The sequence below is a fragment of the Trichechus manatus genome, unplaced genomic scaffold (genome assembly GCF_000243295.1).
Source record: "Trichechus manatus latirostris isolate Lorelei unplaced genomic scaffold, TriManLat1.0 scaffold00073, whole genome shotgun sequence".
NCBI classification, from domain to species: Eukaryota; Metazoa; Chordata; class Mammalia; order Sirenia; family Trichechidae; genus Trichechus; species Trichechus manatus.
In genome coordinates, this window is record NW_004444009.1 from 12,870,337 (window position 1) to 12,884,272 (window position 13,936).

At 42.3% G+C, this 13,936-nt stretch overlaps 1 protein-coding gene and 1 pseudogene across 3 annotated transcripts; one reads left to right on the forward strand and one right to left on the reverse strand.

The window, feature by feature from the left end:
* On the reverse strand, positions 1–7,040 carry CUNH1orf162 (chromosome unknown C1orf162 homolog). 3 transcript variants are annotated; one of them, XM_023734829.1, is made up of 7 exons: positions 6,921–7,040; positions 4,126–4,251; positions 3,137–3,184; positions 2,251–2,320; positions 1,478–1,578; positions 921–970; positions 1–680 (listed from the first exon to the last, which is right to left on the reverse strand). In XM_023734829.1, the coding sequence occupies exons 3-7, from the start codon at positions 3,171–3,173 to the stop codon at positions 540–542; spliced, it is 399 nt and encodes a 132-aa protein (XP_023590597.1). In that variant the 5' UTR covers positions 3,174–3,184; positions 4,126–4,251; positions 6,921–7,040; the 3' UTR covers positions 1–539. The 3 variants fall into 3 exon arrangements, with proteins under 3 accessions (XP_023590597.1, XP_023590598.1, XP_012412108.1); XM_023734830.1 differs by lacking the exon at positions 6,921–7,040 and having other exon boundaries at positions 4,126–4,293; XM_012556654.2 differs by lacking the exons at positions 4,126–4,251; positions 6,921–7,040 and having other exon boundaries at positions 3,137–3,328.
* Positions 7,041–10,714: 3,674 nt separating this feature from the next.
* On the forward strand, positions 10,715–12,793 carry LOC101342767 (TATA-binding protein-associated factor 2N pseudogene; annotated as a pseudogene).
* Positions 12,794–13,936: the final 1,143 nt, after the last annotated feature.

The window sequence follows — 13,936 nt, forward strand, 5'->3', positions numbered from 1 at the left end:
GCCAGTTAGTGGCCGAGTTTGAAACCTGTACCCTAATCGATCCTGAGCTTGTTCTAGGGCACCATCACCTGTCTATTATGATAGTCTTTTATGATTTCTGGAGAAGACAGACAAATGAAGAAGAAGGAGCCAACATTGCAGAAGGTTTGGTGAGATCCTTGAACTCGTTATTTGAGATCCTTGATAGACGGCTCGCTTGGCTGGCTCCTCAAAGTAGATCAGTAACTCGAGTGAATACTCTGTGCACTGAGCTCTGTACCACACACCTGGAAGGATACAAGGGAGGCAGTCTTGGCCCTCAAGTGTTCAACAGGCTGTAGGTCCAAGTGGGAGGGCCAGTAATCTTTTCTCCGGCCTGGAAAAACATTGACCACTGGTCTTCCAAATTGCTGAATGTAATACCACCAGATCATACCCAGACAACCATGACTGCAGTTCCACTCAGGTTGTGGTCTAAAATTTTTAATAAGGGAAAGCAACATACAGAGATGGCACTGAGATGAGAGGAACTGGATGCCTGCCTCACTGGAAAGGCAGGGCTAGTTTGTCACTTTAATTTGAGCATAGACAATGGGGTCCGAGTCTGCAGAGTGGTTTTCAGTCAAGTGATTGCTCTTTGCTTCTGAGGTTTTGAAAGTCATGCTGGCATGGGTAAGTGACTCTCCTGGGATGTCCAATAGCTGCATAGGAAGAAAAGGGAGGAATGAGTGAGTTGAGTTTGGAGCAAGGTCTTGAGATCCACTTTAGAAGCAACCTGAGATTTGGAAAGCTCTGGTCTAGAGGGTCAGAGGAAACCCAAAGAGTCACTTGCCCAGGGTCCAGAAAGCAATGCCACTACCGTAATCAATAATTTGAAGCACAGAGGGAAATTCCAATGGCAGCAGGCCTCCAGTATCCTGGAAACAGCGTGGTCACCTTACCTTAGCTGGAGAATCTGAGTGAGGATCCAGGGCCTGGGGACTGGAGTGACCTGCCACAGGGCCAGGAAGAAGAGTCTTATCAGTGGGGTCTGGAGGGATCAGAAGCCTGTCCCCTCAATCTTGGGTGCAAGGGGTGGGGCAGGGAGGAGGTGTTTGAGGTGGGAAAGGTAGAGGGTGAGGTGAAGGGATTCGAGGTCTCGGTCTGAAGAGAAGGTGGGCTAAGCAGGTTTTATAGTGCCCACTCCCCATCCCTGCCTCTTATTCATGCATAGCCAAAACCAGTTGCCATTGCATTAACTCAGTTCCAACTCATGGTGACCCCAAGTGTGTCAGAGTAGAACTGTGCTCCATAGGGTTTTCAATGGCTGATTTTTCATAAGTAAATCACCAGGCCTTTCTTCTGAGGCACCCTCTGGGTGGACTTGAACTTCCAACCTTTTGGTTAGCAGCCAAGTATGTTAACTATTTGCACCACCCAGGGACTCCTATTCACTCATAGTTAACTGCTTTTAACGGCAGAGAAAGAAAGTCTGTCCCATCTCTTGGAGACCACTTACACTTTTTGTAGCTCTTTATGATGAGGAAGACAAAGGCCATTAGCAGCAGTGTCAGTAGAACCCCAGCAAAAAAGGCCAAAATCAAATGAAGAAGCTCTTTGCTGTTTTGGGAAAGAAAGGGAGCAGATGAACTGCTGAGCTTTTTGAAGGCCTTTCCTAAAGGCCAGAGTGGAACTTCTCCCACCTGTGGGTAAACCCCTGAAATGGCTTTTACTCTGACTAGTTGACTTTCACGCCCACTCACGGTTTTCAACATTTTGTTTTCGAGTTCTGGATCCATTTGAGAATTCAGTGAAAGCTGTGGACTCTCTTCTCCCCCAAAATATTCATAGTTACACACACATAGCACATTTAGGGGAATCATGGATCTCCTAAAGCTCTAACCAAACCTATTGCTATTGAGTCAGTTTCAACTCATTGCAACCCTGTGTGTTACAGAGTAGAACTGCTCCACAGGGTTTTCTTGGCTGTAATCTTTACTGAAGCAGATCACCAGGCCTTTCTTCCATGGAGCCTCTGGGTGGGTACGAACTGCTAACTTTTAGGTTTGTGGTTGAGTGCAAACCACTTGTGTAACCCAGGCACTTCCTAAAGCTCAGGGAACCGCAAGTTAAGAACCACAACCCTAAGGTCAAAAACCTAATTTAGTTCTTTTACTATTTCTAGTCTATTCTCCATATACCTCCCACCCCAAGTTCCCAAGCGAAAGTTCTCAACACAAAATCAAATGCCATGTGGTACAAGATGAAATGGATGGGAGAGTGCTCATTTACTTGGGGCTGGCATCAGGGAAAGGTGGAGAGCTAGTCACTGGGGCTGTGGTGGAGGGGGTGTCTTGGTGGCCTGCAAGAGAACATGAAAGGCATCAGTGTGTCTGCCACTTCTCATGGAATACTTCCAGTCTAACTGCCCCCAGATGCCTCATCCTACCCAAGCAAACAGTGACGATTAAGGATGGGGCTGCCACTCTAAATAAGGGAGAATACTATTTCTTAGCTCCTGGATCCTTTAAAATAAAAATTTGCACTGGGACTTAAAAAAAGAAATCAGCTACACAAATGAAAACAGTAAGAGCCTAGTGTTTGGTAGCCATATGTCCTTTTGATAAACATAAACACTTCATGTCTCTCCCTCCTCAAAGATTTTTATGGGAACCCTCAAGAGATATGCCCACTCTGACCTAAGCAGAGAATCACAAGCTTGGGTGTAGAGAACCAAATGTCAAATCTAGAACTAGTGGTTCCCAAAGTCAATTTGACCATAGAAATTGCTGCCTTTTTGCTGTTTGCTTGCTTGTTGGCAGGGCAGCTATTAAATTGCCTGGCCAAAGGCAGCCATGGTGAGTTTTCCAAATGCCTACACCACAACCAGGGCGGCAGCAAGGGGAATGAATTTGATTCTCCTAACCTGTTCATCTGGCATACTATCAAGCACTGAAGGAGTCCTTTACTCAAGCTTGGAGGTCCAAGTGTTTCTCTTTGGCTCCTCTTTTCACTCCTCCTCGCATTAGATTCTACATCATAGTAAAATCTAATTCTCCAACTTCAGAAATGCACTAGCTAGTGTTGCCCCATTACAGCCCTTTCACATCATTTCTGGTTATTCTAGTTCATTTCAAGTCAGCAGTGAGGCAGGTAGTGGTTCCTCTCACGAACTCACCATGGTTGGGTTCAGATTTGGGGAAACTTTGTCCCATGCTGTCTTCCCCTGAGAATAAAAAAGATATCTCTTAGAAAACTCGGTCTGGGGACCATGGTTTCAAGGGACATCTAGGTCAATCGGTATAACAAAGTTTATTAAGAAAATGTTCTGCATCCCACTTTTGTGAGTGGCGTCTGGGGTCTTAAAAGCTAGCAAGTGGCCATCTAAGATGCATCAATTGGTCCCAACCCACCTGGAGTAAAGGAGAATGAAGAACACCAAAGACACAAGGAAAGTATTAGCCCAAGAGACAGAAAGGGCCACATAAACCAGAGACTTGATCAGCCTGAGACCAGAAGAACTAGATGGTGCCCAGCTACCACCAATGACCACCCTGACAGGGAACACAACAGAGAGTCCATGACAGAGCAGGAGAAAAGTGAGGTGCAGAACTAAAATTCTAGTAAAAAGACCAGACTTAACGGTTTGATTGATACTGGAGGGATCCCGGAAGACACGGCCCCCCGACTCTCTGTTAGCCCAAAACTAAAACCATTCCAAGGCCAACTCTTCAGACAAAGATTAGACTGGCCTATGGGACATAAAATGATACTCGTGAAGACTGTGCTTCTTAGCTCAAGTAGTACATGAGACGAAATGAGCAGCTTCTGTCCAGAGGCTAGATGAGAAGGCAGAGAGGGTCAGGAGCTGGTTGAATGGACACGGGAAATCCAGGGTGGAAAGGAGGAGTGTGTGGTCACAGTATAGGGATAGCAACTAGGGTCACATAACAATGTATATATAAATTTTTGTATGAGAGACTAACTTGAATTGTAAACTTTCACTTAAAGCACAAACAGTAAAAAAAAAAAAAAAAAGAGAGAAAAAGAAAACTTGGAAAAGAGAGGCATGCAAGGCCAAATCTGAGACTGTGATATTAGTATAAGAAGAGTAACAATTAGTGTTCTAAGGAGGCCAGCGGTCACAGACTTTACAGGCATTGTTACCGCCACTTAGCAGATGGTCGTCAGCTTCGCAGTTTCAAAAATTTGAACTTGTACAGCACCACGAATGGATCGATCTGTCTAGAACTGATTCCCACCAACCAGACTCACGGGAGATTAGTGTATAAACTGGAATGACATAAGAAACATATTATAACCAGTGTATTCTAGCTATCAAAACACCTATAGGAAAGCCAAATAATAGCCATAATTTTGCTTGGTAAGCATTGAATTAAGTACGTACAAGAAGAGACAAATGGATGATTTTATTGTTAGTTGCTGTCCAGTTAATTCCAACTCATTGGGACACCATATGTTATAGACTATAACTGTTCCGTAGGGTTTTCTTGCCTGTAATCTTAATAGAAGCAGGACTCCAGGCCTTTTCTTCCATGGTACCCTGGGTGGGTTTGAACCTCCAACATTTAGGTTAGCAGTCGAGCACAGACCATTTGCACCACCTAGCAGAGGCATTGCTAGAGGGTGCAGTGTTTCAGCAGAAATTTTTTATTTTTTATAAAAATATCTTTGTAGTTACTTACAACAACAAAAAATTTTTGTAAGCGCAGCTTACATGTATTAATATATCTACAAGGTTAAAACTCTATGCTAATTTACTTTTTGAATCTTTTAATTCACTCTTGTCAGAGGTGTCATTATCACCCAATTACAATGATGCTTTGAATCACGTGATTTCGTCTGCACAAGCTACAAGCATGCACTGTTGCTTTTGTTGCTGCTAATGTTTTTATAGTCACTGATTTTGTCAGATTTTCTGGTGTTTTAGCTACAATATTTGGTAATATTTGGTAATTAGCATGGAGGTGACATCGTGACTTACTGCACTGAGTGACGCCAACCCTAGTGACACCACTGCCACCTAGGGACTTTGAATGGATGGTTTTAATATTGAGTGTCTCACCTCCCTCTTCCCTGGCAGTGCTGGGCATACTTTGACAAACTTCCTCCAAGCTCCATCAGATGCCCCTTTTCTATTCATGTTTTGTCTTTTCAAGTATGCCAATATCCTTGTTCAGGCTATGGTTTTATTGATTTTGCTAAGCCTTCTATATTTCTCCTTTTGATTTTTTCTTGGTACCAAAAGTATAAAGAAGCAGATAAGTATAATCATCCAAACTCCCACTATCCATTGTTAACATTTTGGTAAATTTCCTTTTAGTTGTATTTTCATTCTTTTTTTTTTTTAACCTACTTGAGGTTATATCCTCCTTTTTTTTAAGTAAACTTTTTGTTATAAGCATTCTTCTATGCCACTAAAAGCTTTTGATAAACATTGTTAATGGTGATAGATCTTTTTGTTACATCTAGATAACTTGTTTTACCAATTTCCTGCTTGTTGATATAAATTGTTCCCAATTTTAATTTAGATAAATAAAAATGAAGGGAAGTATTTAAAATTTATTTTGTGTTTTAATTTTTTTTTATTGTACTTTAGATGAAGGTTTACAGAACAAATAGTTTCTCATTAAACAGTCAGTACACATACTGTTTTATGACATTGGTTAACAACTCCACGACGTGTCAACACACTCCCTTCTCAACCTTGGAGGAACTTTTTTATTTTTTTTGATGAAAATATACATAGCCAAAGATACACCATTTCAAAAATTTCTACATATACAATTCAGTGACATTGATTATGTTCTTCCAGTTGTGCTGCTATTTTCACTATCCTTTTCCAAATTATTCCATCACCATTATCTTCAACTCACTGTCCCCTAGTGAGGGGAACATTTTTGTGTAAAATTTTGTATGTATCCCTGATTATTTCTTAAGAGGCCACAATTTTAGTTCGTATTCAGGTAAACTCATAATAAAAATTTTAGGTTCTGCAATTTCTGCTGCATTTTAAGGTAATTTATTTAGAAAACCGATGTCATCGATTGTTTATGTGTTTTAATTGTTCGGCTCTCAAAAATCAATCAATTTCCAAGCCCATGGACATGGAGTGGGTTGGGACAAGGACATCTCATTGTCACATACTAATTATAGCAGCAGCAACAGCAACATTATCAAGTACCTTACATTTGACAAAACATTTTTAGATCACAGAATATAAGAGAACAAGAAAGATGCCAATAGGGAAGTTTCATGAGTAGTTCGATCTATGAGAAAAGGAAGCATGCAGACCACAACAGAACAAAAAGTGTTAGGGATTTTTCAACACTTTTTTTGTTCCTTTTCTAATCTGTAAGTCAAAAGTGCTCTTTTCAGGGCACCATAAAGTATTGATATAGCATCTTTTGAATGACAAAATATGTTTGTACTAACTGAGTACTAACTTACCCTAGACCCTACAATTGGGAAGATGGGAGAGAGGAGGACCATAGGTTTCTGTAGAATCCTGCCTTCACATGAGTGGCTCTGAATTTACACCATCCCAAAGAAATTTTACTTTAAAATAAGTTAGGCCACCCCACCCAGAATGACAAAACCATCCCACAATGCCACAGGGAAATAGGTACTTACAAAACCAGGTCAAGAAAAGCAGAAAACACATTTCCTTTTGAAAACAACAATCCAAAACATTTGACAGAGGCCTAAATTAAAATAGAAACAGTGCTATATATACTTTTTCATGCTCTGTCCAGCAATGGAGAATTTCTGAGTGCCATAAAATCTGCTAACTAAATCCAGCCATTCAAATACAACCCTCACCCACCCCCCCCCAAAAAAAAAAAAAGAAAAAAAGATGAAACCACCAAAAATTGGATGGCATTTTGTTTTGGGGAATGACTATTTCATCCAGATTAAAAGCATATAGTAAATACATTTACCTTTCAAGAAAAAGTCCAGTCACAAGATGCAGTTGTCTAAGACAGAACTTTTCACTTGCACCGTTACTACTTTTATTTTTCAGAAATGACAAATAAAAATTACTGTCACTGCCCCCATCCAGCTGTGTGTTGCAAAGACTTGTCTAAGCTCAAGGGTAAAGTTCCTCTTGGAGGCCAACAAAATTTTTTTTTAAATCTCATAACCAGATTTTTGTTTGTATCTTTGGACACGTGATTGCTGGTACATAAAGGGAGAAACCAAATTTCTTTCTTTCTTTTCTTTTTTTTTTAAACATTTTATTACGCTTTAGGTGAAAGTTTACATAGTAAATTAATTTTCCAGTCAATGATTCATACACAAATCATTTCACGACATTGGTTGCAATCCCTGCAATGTGTCAGCACTCTCCTCATTTCCTTCCTGGGTTCCCCATTTCTGTTAGTACGGCTACCCTGTCTCCTCATCTTTGGTTTCGGGCAAATGTTGCCCTTTTGGTCTCATACAGTCGATTGTTCTAAGGAGTATAGTCTTCATGGATGTTGATGTTTATTTTATAGTCCCGTCTATTATTTGGCTGAAACGTGGCTTCTGGGAGTGTTTATAGTTTCAAGTTAGAAGGTTGTCTTAGGGCAGTAGTCTCGGGGATTCCCCCAGTCTCTTCCAGACCAGTTAAGTTTGGTCTTTTTTTTTTTTTTGTCTTTATTTGATTTGGATATTGTTCTACATTTTTTACCTATTCCCTTGTGATCCTGGTCAGAGTACTCAGTAGTGGTAGCCGGGCACCATCTTGTGCTTCTGGTCTCAGGTTAGAGGAGGCTGTGGTTCATGTGGACCGTTAGTCCTTTGGACTAATTACTTCATTGTGTCTTGGGTTTTCTTTGTTCTCCTTTGTTCCAGGTGGGAAGAGACCAATAGTTGCTTCTTAGATGGCCGCTTGCAAACTTTTAAGACCCCAGACGCTACTCACCGGCTAGATTGTAGAACGTTATCTTACGAACTGTGTTTTGCCAATTGACCTAGATTTCCCCTGAGACTATGGTTCTTAGCCTTCATGTCCAGTAGTCCAGTTCGGATATCTAAATATTTATTTATTTACTTTAAGCAACCTGCCAGACATTGTGGGGGTCACGGCAGTATGACGTAGTCATTGCCATCCAGAGTCTTACGATCTCATCTATTCTAACCAGGGATATGAGACTGATAAAGAAAAACGAAGAGCAAACAGTGCAAGCGTTAAGTGCTGGCTGTGCAGACTTGTGTGTTAAGAGTGTTAAGTTCCCTTCAAGGGCAATGTGAATCATGTATTTATAAATAAGCATTTATTCATAAAATAATACTAGCAGATATATAAGTTAAATAAATGTTATAGACCAGACGGTGTCCTTGGCAATCTGGATATTTCAAACAGAAAGGCAGAAATGTTTCTTGTCTAAAGTGTCTAATTGAGGAGAGAAATAATAAAGAGTAAACAATAGATTTATTATAATTGTGTAAAAGGTCCTGAAAGAAAGAAACAGAGTGCTCTGTTTGAGAGTAAACAATGGGAGAATGAGTCCCTGGATGGTGCAAATGGTTAATGTGCTCAGCTGTTAACTGAAAGGTTGGCGGTTCGAGTCCACCCAGGGGAGCCTTGGAAGAAAGGCCTGATGATCTACTTCCAAAAAAATCAGCCATTGTAAACCTTTGGAGCACAGTTCTACTCTGACACACACGTGGTTGCCATGAGTCAGGGTCACTATGAGGTGAGGTCGGCTGGATGGCAATTGCTCTCTCTCTCTCTCTCTCTGTATATATATATGTAGGTCTTTAGATAAGAAGGATGATTGGATAAGACCTCAAGGAGCTGAGAACTAAAGGAGGAGAAGGAACTAGCCAGGCAGAGAGCCAGAGGAAGAGTGTTGCAGACAGAAGGAAGAGTAGGCTTATAGACCTGCAGAAGGGAGAGAGCTGGAAGAGCTGGAGAAGTCAGGCAAGGCTGCATGTGGTAAACTTTGAGCTGGGGCCCAAAGCGTGGATAGAGGGAGAAGAAAGGGACTGTGTGAGGCTTATCCCAGGCCAAGGGATTTGTTGCTGGGATTCAGGTGATATCTTTCTGGGATATCAGCATGGTTCAAGAACGGGGCATTTGGATTAGAGCCAGATTGTGGAAGTCTTTAAATCCAAGCAAAAAAGATAAAGTATTAAGAAAACAAGGAACCTTTGAAGGTTTTTGAGTTGGGATATGACATGATAAGCATGGGCTTTGAGGAAAATTATACTATATCATATGAGATAAATTGTAGATAGTGAAAGAGACAATAAAATAAGGATATGTGAATGTTCTACGTATATTTAGCAAGGGTTGCGGACAGCAGAAAGGAGAGGAAAACACAGGTGTAATAAGATTGGAGAACAAATTAATATGACTTGGGACCTGAATATGGGGAATAAAATAGCAGAATGCATCACTGATTACTTCAAGTTTTTTTTTTTTACTTTTGAAGCATCCTTTTTTATTGAGAACCTATTATGTTCAGGGCACTGTGCTAGAATGATACATGATAAACATAAAGATACTATTTCTCTCCTTGAAGAATTATACCCTAGTTCACACACACACACATACACACAGCACATAATCATTAGATTAATGAGTGATGCTAGCTGCAACCCTAATGGGAGTTTCTTAGAGAGCCTAAGCCAGGGAGATTCCAGTAAGAAGATAAAATTTGGTCAGAAGTGCTTAGTATCTTCACAGGTGGAGGGGAGAGGGGAGAGATATGGGTGTGAACTAATTTTTTTTTTAAGTTTTAGACACTAGTTTTGCTGTTCACACCAATGGTTCTCAGCCTTAGCTGTGCGTCGGCTGAGGCAGACTTCATATTCATTAGACCAGAGCTTCTAGGGGCAAGGCCTGAGCATTTCTGTTTTTTAAAATTCCCCAATACAGAACCAGGGTTCATCGCTACTGAACCACACAAATAAATGAACCCAGTCAGTGTGAGATTCCCACTTGACTTTGAGGTAGTTGTGGTTAGCTGCTGTCGAGTCAGCCCCTGACTGGCAACACCATCCACAATGAGATTAGACCATTGTGATTCTTAGGTCTTTCATTGGCTGATTTTCTTGGAGGCCTTTCTTCCCAGTCTGTCTTGGTCTGGAAGCTCTGCCAAAATCTGTTCAGCATCATAGCAACATGCAAGGCTCCACTGACAGATGGGGGTTGGCTGTGCATGAGGTACATTGGCCAGGAATCGAACCCAGGTCTTTCACATGGAAGGCAGGAATTCTACCACTGAACCACCACCGTCCCCTGTTTGAGGTAGAGGTCCCACAGTATGATTACTTCAAATTTTTGAATCTCAGCAGTTGAGAGAATTCATTTGTTCACTCACTTCAAAAATATTTACTTAACATTTACTAGGTGCCATGTACTATTCTAAGTGCTGAGGATGTAACAGTGAGCAAAACAGCCTTCTCCTGCCTTCACGCAACTTTCGGACTGGTAAAAGGGGTCCTTACCACACAAAGAGATGGTAAATTATAAAGGAAAGGTACCCTGTGCCATTATTCCTATGAGGTAGGGAATCAGGGAAGGCTTCCTGGAGGAAAACACTTCGGCTGAAATCTGAAGAGTGAGTTGGAGTTCTAGCAGGCCAAGAGGGGAAGAAAGATCAGAGGGAACAGCATGTTCAAAGCCTTGTGCCAGACAAGAGGGTAGGGAGTCTAAGGATAAAAACAAAAACAAAAACAAAAACAACTAGTGTGAAAACAGCTGAAGGAGCAAGGACGCGTGTGGGTGAAGCTGGGGGGGATGTGGAGCATGGTGAGGGATAAAATTGGAGAGGCAGGAAAGGGCTAGTTCACTCAGAGTTGTGGATCATAGTAAGGAAGGAACTTTGTCTTAATTTGAAGGGAAACCCACACTAAACCCAAAGGTATTTTAGCAGGGGTGACATGATCAGATTTGCATTCTGAAACCATCACTAAAACTAGGGTGGAGGGAACAGATTGGAAGGCAGTCAGAACAAATATGTATAGATTGGTAAACAGATTACTGTACAGATCCAAGTGTAGGTGGGGGCAAGGGGCAGAGGCATATGAATGGATGTGAGAGATACTTAGGAGAGTGGTAACAGAAACCAAGCCCAAACCAAACCTGTTACCATCAAGTCAGTTCCGACTCATGGCGACCCCATGTGTTACAAAGTAGAACTGCTCCATAGGGTGTTTTTTTTTTTTGGCTGCAATATTTATGGAAGCAGATCACCAGGCCTTTCTCCCAAGGACCCACTGGGTAAGTTCAAAGCACCAATCTTTAGGTTAGCAGCTGAGCGCAAATTGCTTGCACCACCCAGGGACTTTGTAGCAAAAACAGGAGGATAAAAAGTCAAAGACATGCCACCTGACTCTCGTATTCCCTGTTCTCGGCGGGCTTTCAGGGCTTCTCGCCGTGGCCATTAGTCAGGTTGGATTCTGGAAGTAACGGTCAGTCTGGGGGTGAGAAGCAAAGTTATTCTTCCTATGGAAATCAAGGCAACCAAGGCTATGGACAAGCACCACAAAGCTATTCCGGCTGTGGGCAAATGACTGATTGCTCATATGGACAGAGCTATGGCATCTACTCCAGTTATGGACGAAGCCAGTCAGGTTATTCACAGTCCTACCGTGGTTATAAGAATCAAAAGTAGAGCTCTTATGGCCAGCAATCTTATAATAACAAGGGACAGCAAAACACGGAATCATCAGGAGGCCAAGGTGGAAGAGTGCCTTCATATGACCAATTAGACTATCGTCAACAAGATTCATATGACCAGCAGTCAGGCTATGATCAACATCAAGGCTCATATGACAAGTAGTCAAATTATGATCAGCAGCATGATTCATAGAAACAAAACCAGCAGTCCTGTCATCCTCAAAGGGAAAATTACAGCCACCACAGACAAGATGACCGTCGTGATATGAATAGGTATGGAGAAGATAACAGAGGATATGACGGGTCACAGGGAAGAAGTAGAGGGTGTGGGGGATGTGACAAGGATGGAAGAGGTCTTATGACAGGATCAAGTGGTGGTGACCATGGTAGCTTCAAAAATGTTGGTGGTCACAGGGATTATGGACCCAGACCAGATGCTGACTCAGAATCTGATAATTCAAATAACAATACAATCTTTGTGCAAGGACTTGGGGAGGGTATGTCTACTGATCAAGTGGGGAAGTTCTTTAGGCAAATAGCAATTATCAAGACAAACAAAAAGACTGGAAAACCAATGATAAATCTTTACACAGGCAAGGACACGGGAAAGCCAAAAGGGGAGGCAACAGTGTCATTTGATGACCCCCTTCAGCTAAAACAGCCACTGACTAGTTTCATGGAAAAGAATTCCATGGCAACATCAGACCAGAGGACTGTCATCCTTCAGGAGGAGATTTCCGGGGGAGAGGCTATGGTAAGAGAGGGGCCACAGAGGTCATAGTGGCAGAGGTGGAGACCGAGGCAGCTATGGTGGAGACAGAAGTGGAGCCGGATATGGTGGAGACAGAAGTGGCGGCGGTGGCTACAGAGAAGATAGAAGTGGGGGTGGCTACAGTGGGGACAGAGGAGGTGGCTATGGTGGGGACAGAGGAGGTGGCTATGGTGGGGACAGAGGAGGTGGCTATGGTGGGGACAGAGGAGGTGGCTATGGTGGGGACAGAGGAGGTGGTTATGGTGGAGATCGAGGAGGTGGTTATGGTGGAGACCTAATGGGGAGAAAGGTATGAAGGAGACCGTGGTGGTGGCTGCAGAGGAGACAGAAGTGGTGGCCGCTATGGAGGAGACAAACGTGGCTATAGAGGCAAAATGGGAGGAAGAAAGGACTACAGAAATGATCAGAGCAACCGATCATACTGATAATTCTTTTGAATGTTCCTTTTTTTCTGACATGATCTATAGAGAAATTGCCAGAGTTTTGCCTGCTGTTTCCTCGTGGCTTCTTCTTGTGAAGTAAAATTAAGTGACATTTAGATTTTTATTTGGGTGGGAGGGAAGGGACAGTATTTCTTTTAGAAATGTCTGTTGAAATGTTCCCTTTTAGCTTTAAAGCTTCTCCTTCCCAACCCTGGAAGCTGAGTGCATTGTAAAATATTGCCAAAATGGAAAGTGTTTTGCAATACTGCAATAAAGCCTGCTTGTTTTGTTGGGGGGGAGGTGGGAGGGGGAGTCAAAGACCCTGATAAAGTCTTCATCAAAGGTGAGAAGGAGGAAGAAAAGCCAGAGAAGAAAACAGAGGCAGTTCAAGACTCAGAGACAGAATTAGTTAAACAGACATTTATTGAGCAGCTACTATGTCCCAAACACTACTGCTAAGTTTCAGGGAGACAATAATGAGTAAGACAGACCTTGATTTTAGGGATTTTGGAGTCTGGTAGAGAGGCATCTTCATTCATCTGTAAAACTATGTTCCAGCCTGGCTAAGCACATACATAAGTGTAACGAAATGTTGTAGATGCTATGTTAGACATCTGTATAGGATGGAGTGGGGCATAAAAGAGTAAGGGGTCAGTTTACACAGTAAGAAGTGAGAGTGAGCATCAAGAAAAGTGTCATATCGGATATGACATCTGGGTTGAGTGTTGAAAGATGACTCAAGTTTTCTAGGCAGACAGAGAGAGGAAGAGTATTTATGGCAGAGGGACTGCATGAGTAAAGGCATGCTTTGTCATGCTTGTCACATTCCAGGAACTTCAAGTATTTCGCCATAACTAGCGCTAAGGGAGGAGTCCTGGTGGTGCAGTGGTTAAGAGCTCAGCTGCTAACCAAAAGGTCGGCAGTCCTAATCCACCAGCCGCTCCTTGGAAACCCTATGGGGCAGTTATACTCTGTCCTATTGATTTGACTGCAAGGGGTTGGTTTAGTGCTAAGGGAAGGAGCCCTGACGGCAAAATGGTTAAGAGCTCAGCTGCTTAACTGAAAGATTGGCAGTTCAAACCTGCCCAGCTGCTCCTAGGGAGAAAAACATGCTGATCTGTTTCTGTAAAGATTACAGCCTAGGAA

Coding starts and splice junctions, on each gene's coding strand:
- CUNH1orf162 (XM_023734829.1), bottom strand. CDS start 3,173: ATGGGACAAAGTTTCCCCAAATCTGAACCCAACCATG. Junction 1,579..2,250: donor TTCCCTGATGCCAGCCCCAA/GTAAATGAGCAC, acceptor TTCCCAAAACAG/CAAAGAGCTTCTTCATTTGA. Junction 681..920: donor ACTCAGATTCTCCAGCTAAG/GTAAGGTGACCA, acceptor CTTCCTATGCAG/CTATTGGACATCCCAGGAGA.